The 9808-nt window shown below is 32.6% G+C and overlaps 1 protein-coding gene across 1 annotated transcript; it reads right to left on the reverse strand.

Annotated features, from left to right (window-relative positions):
* Window positions 1-557: 557 nt before the first annotated feature.
* LOC143911973 (kelch-like protein 5) lies at window positions 558-9294 on the reverse strand. The gene is made up of 7 exons (XM_077431078.1): window positions 9179-9294; window positions 1996-2102; window positions 1698-1903; window positions 1423-1620; window positions 1160-1336; window positions 824-979; window positions 558-734 (listed from the first exon to the last, which is right to left on the reverse strand). The coding sequence occupies exons 1-7, from the start codon at window positions 9292-9294 to the stop codon at window positions 558-560; spliced, it is 1137 nt and encodes a 378-aa protein (XP_077287204.1).
* Between the last annotated feature and the right edge of the window lie 514 nt (window positions 9295-9808).

Raw genomic sequence — 9808 nt, forward strand, 5'->3', positions numbered from 1 at the left:
AGACTTAACTGCAATTTTATTATATGTAAATTATAAAAAAAATATTTGTTAGATTAATGCAATATTTTAAGTAAACATAAAAATAAGATTAAAAAAATTATATATGTACATCTATGAATGTATAATTACATATGTACATATATTCAACCAAATTCGAGTAAAAGGCATTCATATGCTTACTAACCTTTTTTTTTTGTAATAACTAATTTCTCGAACTCGGTGTAACATGTGTTTATAATACACTTTGGTCATAAATTAATAAAAAGAAAACTGTATTTACTTACCCCAAAGGATGATCGCATTTGTTTCATGGGAGAGATATATTTCCATTCATTCAGAATAGGATCATAAACTTCCACTGTGTTTAAATAATCATCTTCATCACATTCCCCCCCAAAGACGTAGATTTTCCCATTCCAAGTTGCAGCCCTATGATTTTTTCGTGGACTTTGCATTGACAGTGACGGAATCCATATTTTATTTAGCGAGTCCCATCTGCAATATAACAAACAATGTTACTGTCTCAACTGTCGTAAATTTACCTTATTTATTTAAATTTACTTTTCAACATTATTCATAATTTCGCTAGCTGTCTCTTTGTCTTCCCCCCAATCTGTCTCCCCCCCAATTACATAGATATCATTGTCGAGAATTACAGTAGCGAAATCACTCCTCGCATGCAACATTTGTGACACTTCAATTAACTCTTTGGTTCTTAGACAAATGCTCCATACCTGCAAAATAAGACAATAATCAAATGTGGGTACCAACGTGATCTACCTACATATATATAACAATGAACATAATTGTAGTTGAAAAAAACCTTGTTGGTATATTCATTTTGATTTATATATCCACCAAAGATCATTAATTTGTCTTCCAACATGAGTGCAGAAAATGAGTGTATTTGAAAGTTTAAAGTCATTAATATCGACCAGGCATTGATGACTGGATCATATACTACAATTTCACGAGCATTCTGGGAAGAAATATTTATTACATTTCAGTCTTGCAATTATTTTAATAGTACAGTATAAAAGAGTTAAAAAAAATTAAAGAGTTAAAGTTTATCCACGTTAAGAGTTAAAGTTCATCTACTGATACTTTATATATAGATAAATTAAAAAATTAAAGGTTGAAATGAGAATTGAAAATTTACATCACATTTGTCACCCCCTACAATTAATAGGGTGAGTGTATGTTTTCGTGGTATTGTAAGCATCGACATTAAATTAGGTCTTCTTTCGGGTAGATGATGCCACAATAACATATTCATCAACATGGTATTGCATTTTTCGGTTCCGGAACACAATGGATATATTTCATCAGCGAAAAACTAAAACATCATAGAAAGTTTTATTGAATTAAAAGTATGACATATGTATATATGTTCGACGAAATAAAATACGAATAAAATCATACATCGACCGGTAAAAATGGCAGTCTAATGTGGTCCACAATGTCGTAAAAATGAGCAGACCGACTGTTCCAATCGTACATGGCCCATCGTTTGAGAGCAAGACAAACTTGCTGCTCTGATGTAACATTCAAATCATCATTTACAAAGAATTCAACCAATATGTCAGCATCCAAATTGAGGAATGCATCACTATTCATAACCTCAAACAATCAACAAAAGTTCAATTTTAAAATACATCAACAAACTTAATAAAAGTGTGCGATAATATGTAAAATACTTCTGAAAAATTATCCAACACGTATTGTTTGGACTTTTCTATCAATGGAGTGTGAGAGTACTGCTCTGCCAACTGAAGAAATGAAAGAAAATTTTTCGAATCTAAATTGCTATACATGTACGAGAAACAATATTTTGTGATTTGTTCCAAATTCATCAATTCTGCAAGCTTCAAGGTGTCTCCAATCTTGTTCACTTCTAATTTGTCTAAAATTATTGAATTGAATTAAGAAATCTTTCGTAATTTAATATTTCATATATAAGTTGGAATAACAAAATACATTTTTTGTTGTACTTACTAATACTGCCTGTATAGAAATATTGGAAAATATTTTGAACAGTTTCTGAGCTAAATTCATAATCACATTCAACCACAAATTCGTCAACGTTCAGCTCCAATTTGTTTCTAAATAATTCACAATTCAATGTTAATATTAATTTATTAACAGAATATCTGGAAAAGAATGAAAATATATAAAAACACATATCGATAGAATTTTATATTTTGAAAACTAAAAAAATATACATATGTATACTTTACTTTTTCGTCCCGATGACAATAGTTGTATCGCAAAACAACGATTTTCGATGATATTCATACATCATTTTGAACATTGAGACAACATGCTCGGTTTTAGGTTCAATCATGTCCTCGGAATTGTCCATATTTTATTTCTGTCAAAAGTTAAAGTTAGTTTTGGATAAAGAATCCAACCCACTGACTACTTTAGTGCAATATAAAAGCAAATTTATTATATTTTACAATAGTATGTAGGTATGTTTCTACTGTTATTTAACAGTAGGTATGTTTCTACTGTTATTCATCATCAAATTGAACAAGTTTGCTTTTAAAGTATGCAAAAAAAAGTAGCAGTTGCCAGAACAATTGTTTTGACGAATATTACACTAATTTATTAGAAACAATCGTATGTAAGTTATTAAACAATCATGTCAAGATTTTACTCACAATAATTGGTATTGTTAAAATGAAGCAACGATTAATATTCAACTTGTCAAAGTTGGGCACCGCCGAATAACTTTTGTATAACCTCTTGGCCGTAACACAACTGAATACGTCCCAGGTACATATTTACATTTTTATAAAATGAAATGTAATCTCATTCACTCATACGTACTCATGCATCCTTATCCACGTTTACTATGACAAATATCGAATTTCGTATACTATTTTGAAAAATAATGGAATAAATTTATTTATAATAAAAAATAAAAATTATACAATTTTTATTTTTCTTCATTTACAAATTGGCAGTTTTATTTCTTCCATTTTGGCCTCACATAAATTAATTTCGTTGTGGCGGCTCGCTTATACGACATGGTCGAGTTTGGTTGCCTTCCTGCGAGTGGGGACCAACCCGGCTGGGTTCGGAGAGCCACTACTCACTCTGTCTTCAGCTGTCATATAATAAACACGTGCATTAACATGCCAGTCGTCTCATTCGTTCATCCCCCATATCGTTTTAATTCATTGTTATTATTATGTTTAATCAATTTCTCTAATGCCTGTTTTACATACATATGTATGTATACCGATCTCCGTCACGGACCCGAATGTGAAACGCCCGAAAACGCAAATATCAGACGGCAAAAATCGAAAATCGAAAGATCTTAAGCCGAAAGATCAAAAAACAAGGGTGCATGGTAAATGGTACATACTCACTTAATTTGCGCGACCAGGATACAACAGGAACAAGAGGAACAGGCTTTTCCTCCCGTATTAATGTGCGCGCGCAGAATATGTGAGTATGTACCGTTTATCATGCACTCTTTTTTTTATCTTTCGACTTAAGATCTTTCGATTTTCGATCTTTGCCCTCCAATATTTGCGTTTTCGGGCGTTTCACACTCGGGCCCGTGAGGTAGACCCGTATGTATACATATGTACATACATACATATGTATAATATTAAAATCCATTTGGGCCTTACAGGGATGTTTTGTAGTTGTAGTTGTTTCTTTCATATTTATTGAAACTGGCTGTAGGTGCAAGGCATTCCTTATGCTATATTTTTTATTTGATATTTTTACTTTATCTGTTATTATTAAATGCTATTTTTTATGTTTATGTATGGATGTATTTATGTTTATGTTCAAATGTATTTTTTTATGTATAATTGATGATTATATTATTTTCGTTATGTATTAATTTATGTTTAATTGTTATTTTGTTTTTTTTTTGTGTTATATTTTTTGACCATTGTGGCGCTTTAGGAATTCCTGTTATGCCATAATGGTCTGTTTAGAATAAAATAAAGTAATATAAATAAATAAAATACATATTTTTATATCTACCTCTTTTTTTAATATCATCACTGCTTAAATTGACTTATTTGATTACTCCTTGCCAGTGCCGGCCTTACACCCAATGGCGTCCTCGGGCAATTTTTTCTAAACACTCTTGGAAAAAAAATTTCACCTTTATTGCTCTAATCTAAAATTTTGTATGGCTTTTGGCGCTCTTATTTTAAATTTTTGAGCGCCTTTGGCGCATCGTGCGGCGCTCTTACTTATTTGGCGCCCTTGGGGGCCGCCCGACCCAGCCCCCCCCCCCCATAAAACCGGCACTGCTCCTTGCCTTCATGTAGATTTTTATTTTTTATTCTTTTCTAATTTTTACATACCTTCTTTACGTTTCACTTATATCGTTTTCATACTTTGCCATATTGCTCATTTTGGTCATCAATATAAGTAAATGGATCCTCCGCCATTACAATGGTGCAAAAATATCGTGTAAGACGCGTTTGAAATTTGAATTTCTTGAAAGTGTTACCCATAAATATTGATATTTGAAGAATATTTGAATATAAAATTAGATTAAATAAATAAAAAAAAAAATAATTTAAGAATAAATTGTAATATCTAGAAATTTTATTAAAACATTCTTTTGGGGGGCTCTTGAGGCCTTATTTTTTACAATTTTTTAATTTTAATTTTAATTGGGCTGCCTAGAGTTACGCGAGTCAAAAGAGTTGGGAGTCGCTGGTATACATTATTCGTAGTTTTCAATGTTTTCAATACTATTCTGGTAAAAATTTTATTTTCATATTACTAATTTGACATTTTTGGATATCTGCGCACACGTATTGCATATGCATTACCTGTTTTTTTTTTGTTTTTATTAAAAAGTTTAATTCATATATGAGAGACGAATGCGATAAGTTATCAGGACCTGCATAAATAATGGTTGTCGCGCTTTGACCACAAGCGCGTCGGGTGATAGCTAATGGATTCGCGGCAGCCCTGAAACACAGGGCCGTCCCAGACACAAATATATTTCAATTTGGCTACTCACTAGGCGTAACCATTTTAAATAATATACAGAAAGAAAAGCAATAATTAAAATAATCGAATTAGTAGCATATTCATCATTCGTTTCAAACTGTTTGTATGGGTGATACAATTTTTTGGATATGATATGTTTAGTTCTTATTATATACATACAATAGTTTGATTGTATTTTTAGTAAGAAACTCTCAATTATCAATTGATATAAAATGGTAGATAGCTTTTGGAATTGCGTCGATACAAAATAAAATTGAACGTTTGGGAACGACAAAAGCTTTTACGGGCACCGGTAACGAACGAGACACTTCCACTTTCAAAGATGACTATTATTTTTATTATTTTTTTATATTTCATTTTTGCAACGGCGTGCTATGAAATGGGGTTTTTCCAGTGTCGCCGCAAGTTTTTACCGCTTTCCCGCCAAGTGCGCCGCTGGGGTCCATTAATGCGACCCTGATGGAAGTTTATAATTGAATTATCTTACAAACTACGTGCCGCCCTTTATTCGACTCGTCCCGCTCGACGGTCACCCTACGCGGCCCCGTATTATGCAATTATGATTCAGCTCGACTACAATAAAAATATCATAATAAAAATACATTATTGCAAAAAAATCTGATTCAAAATTTATTACCAAAAAATTAATAAGTAAAAATGGGCTAATTTTCCTACTAAAACTAAGTCCTACATGGCGACATTTTCATTAGTAATTCAATATTCACATACATACTTTGATTTTTATTTTTTTATTTATTATACTGCAATGGCATTACAGAGTGATCCAATGCGCCCATTGTGACCAAATATATTAGTTATATTTATTTATTTTACATGCATGCACCCATATATATTTTAAATTAAACACGAAATCTATGGTCAAACATTGTACAAAGTATTGTTAGTATTATACAAAGCAAATACAAATATCAATTAACATCCACAGAGAAATATATGGTCAAATTTGCAGCATTTTATACAATTCACCGAAATTCAAGATGGTGAAAACTCGAAATTTGCAAGAATATGGGTAAGGAATTGTTTCAATGAAAATCAGATAAATTGGTAAACTCTGATAGGAAACGATCGATCTGGAGTCAAAAATCCAAGGTCTGTCCAGCAGCAACCGGTGGGATTTTGAACCCGTGACCACTTTGTACGAAAGCATTATACGCTAACCACACGTCTACGCTGTTGGTTATACATAATTAAGAAAAAAAGCGATTCAAATGCGAAATGGAAGTCGGAGTCACTTGATTTTTTAATGACTCTGAATCCAGCCAAAATTCGACTCTGATTACAATTCCACAGCCCCCGATTTTATCTATGCATATTTATTTTACAAAATTCACAAAATATCATGCATGCAGTCAAAAAGTTTGGATTAACATAAATTTTAATAAATGCACTATTACAAAATCAATTTTATTTTATGTGCGATTGAAAATCCAGTGCCGGCACTGTTCACACGTGCCATTTACATACATAGTGTACACGATTTTATAATATTTGATGATGTAGTGCACACTCATCGGTAAGTACGATAGGGTTTAAATGAAAATCGTTATTTTTATACGTCCATATTTGCATCGCAAATTACGAACAAGGTTCGTGATTTATTCGTGTATGCTTTTAAATCGCAAATTTTACATATTTCGTTACCGAAATTGAAGTGTGTAATGAATTTTTTAAAAGTCAATCTCTGTAATTTGTCGCGATTGTTATTCGGTTTCAGATTGCCATCGTAAAGTAAGCTTTTTTATTACTACACGTGGTCCCGTAGTTAAACGCCTCTGAACGTACTTTTCCTTGACTTTTTTTTTAATCAAGGGAAAGTATGTTTAGGGGCGTCCGTTTTAAATAGCTGTATGTTTGTTTTTGATTGTTACGGGCTTAAACATTTAAATACATACATATATATATTTAGCCAGCAGCATAGTGGTAATAAAAATGGTGCATTGTTTGTAATTGGCCAGGAATTCCTGGTGTATATGTAAAAAATAAAAATAAAATATAAAGTAACGGTACCAGTTGTCGTCCGGGATCCAATCCTTGTCTTTCTCATCATTTTTGCAACTCCAAACGCCAATTACATCTATGTATGTATGTATGTACTACCCATTTTTTAAAATGTACCATATATGGTTAATTTAGAAATTTATGTTGATTTTTTTCCACTTTATAAAATGTAATGTAGAATTCTTTGTACGTAATTAAAATCTACAGTTTTCTATTTTGATCCGTCCAATTTGGTTCTCTTTAGATAGCTATCTAGATTTGAGAACCTGAAAATTCGTAAATTTCTCTGTTAAATCTTAGGTAGATACCTATTACTATTATTTATTTTTTGAAATATCCATACTTGTCTCCAAAAAAAAACATACATACATACATATATCCTTCCGTTTTTATATATATTATATAATTTTTATTATTTCACTTATAAAATAAGCAAATGAATTAAAATGGCGAAGAGTGAGCTAAGCTATCTCAATTCATCTTCAGTTTATTTTCCAGTTGAATTTGTACATACATACTAGTGCTTCCAATCCCGGGAGGCTACTTCAGCACCGGGATTGCGGTGCTGGGAATTTCCGATCCCGGGATCCCGGTGCTAGCACCGGGATTTCAAATGTATAAGAAAAAAAGGTCAATTGCATGTTTTCATATTTCAAAAACGTTCAATTGCATTTTGCAAACTCTCCCGATGTTTCACGCAAAAAATAATCCCATATTGGCGTACTAATTTTGAGAGTTTGGCTACATTCTTTAAATTTTCGGTTCGCATCCATAAATTTCTAAGATTAAATAAAACACATCTGCAATTGTAATAAAATAAAGTAAAAAACATCGCTTTGATTCATTGATTTGTTTTTTTACAAATAGTTGAAATAATCCACCTAATATAAAAAAAACTCCAATTACATTTCCAAGTAAATTTGAAAAAAAAATTACGGTGTATCGATAAAAATTTCAGTAACCAATACTAAGTTTCAGTTCGATAGGACGAACAGTGTTCAAAAAATCCCCAAAATACACTCGCACACAATAAGCATACAGACACTAACACAGAAACCAGACACACACACATTTTTTCTAGATCACGAAAACATGATCAGTGGTCGATTCTGAGTTCGAATCAGATAAAATATCATTGCGGTTGAGCACAATATCTGCGACAAAATACAGGCCGTTCATACCATTTCGTGGAAACGGCAAGCCGGCGTCGAAACGGGTAACAAACAAATGGACTATGACTGTCATTGCTCATCCCACCATTGTTCATTATATAATGTTGTTTTATGTTTTTTCCATATTATTTTTGTAAAAATAATATTTTTAAAGAAATTTCTACCAGCACCGTAATCCCGGTATTCAGACTAGATTCAGCACCGGGATTCACGGTGCCAGAAAACACCGGGATCCCGGGATTGGAAGCCTTAATACATACATATGTACATATGTATTTATGTAGGATTGTACCCATTAGGGCCTGGGATCGCTCTCAACGGCTCTCTATCTCACAATACTCTAGTGTTATTCATATTTAACAAATGCCTTACAATGCTAAAAATATTCGTTATCTATGTACATACATATGTACTGTGATAGACTCCAAGCGTCCAGTTAAAAATGTGTGTTTTTAAGTTAAAATAATGCTAAAATAATTGTAATTAGCTATGAAAACATGTATTAAACGTTGAATAATATTAGACCTGTTATTCAATATCCATCACAGTGCTTCAAGTGTTCACGACAAATCGGTGCCGGAAGGTAATCGATACTCTTACCTCACACTTGTAGTCTCTTGCACTCTTGTTTACACGAATAATATATTTCAGTGGTGAATTTGGGTTGAAACGTAATAGAAAACATGCAATTATATAAACTCCAAGGATTTCATTGGTATTAAATCGCAAATGCACATGCATCGGTCAAGTAGACCGTATCCACCGTAGCACCGTTCCCAGCAAATCCACACGGGGGGTCGTTAATTAACCCCGAATCCCAAGAAACCATTTCAATCCATTCACGGACCATAAATCTCACTCGATTAGCAACGTCCCACTGTAACGGCAGCTCTAACGACCGAGTCTCCTGCGGGCTTTTTTTGGTTGAAACTTAAATTCGAATTAACAACTAAGAGCAATAGGAGAATTTAAAATAACTAATCGAATACCTGAGATGGTAAAAGAGTTGTGTGCCGCAAGCAGTGATGAAGATGAAGTGTGCTGGGATCTCGGGGGACCCATCGGTCACATCAGGTCCAGCGCCAAAAGGCTGCTGTGGCTCCATACATGAATAAACCAACGTACATCCCAACTAAATAAATGATTCGACCTGTATTCACTACTTTATTGCACAACCAAAAAATAATGATTTAATCAATGTATGGGCTTCTTTCATCAATTATTTAAATGTAATAAATAAATACATAAGCAAAATCTAAAAGCTTCACACATGTCGATTTATTCATGTATGTATCATACATGAATAAATCGACAAATTTGATCATTTTATTTTACGTAATGTTTGAGACTCGCGCTTTGATGACGAGCGCAATTGACAAAATTGGTAATTTCATCCTTCTCATTAAACTATTGTCTCTTCTCACTTCGTTTTTCCTCTTTCGAAAAGTTAGTATTTTCCGTGACATTACATATATAAATATTGTGTCAGCTTTATTGTAAACTGAGTAAGAATTCATACATATGTATATTAAAAAAAGGTCCATGTGCGAACATGAAAGGTTACATATGTAGGTATGTACATATGTATATAGTACCATACATCAAATAAAATTACAATG

The sequence above is a fragment of the Arctopsyche grandis genome, chromosome 5 (genome assembly GCF_051622035.1).
Source record: "Arctopsyche grandis isolate Sample6627 chromosome 5, ASM5162203v2, whole genome shotgun sequence".
NCBI classification, from domain to species: Eukaryota; Metazoa; Arthropoda; class Insecta; order Trichoptera; family Hydropsychidae; genus Arctopsyche; species Arctopsyche grandis.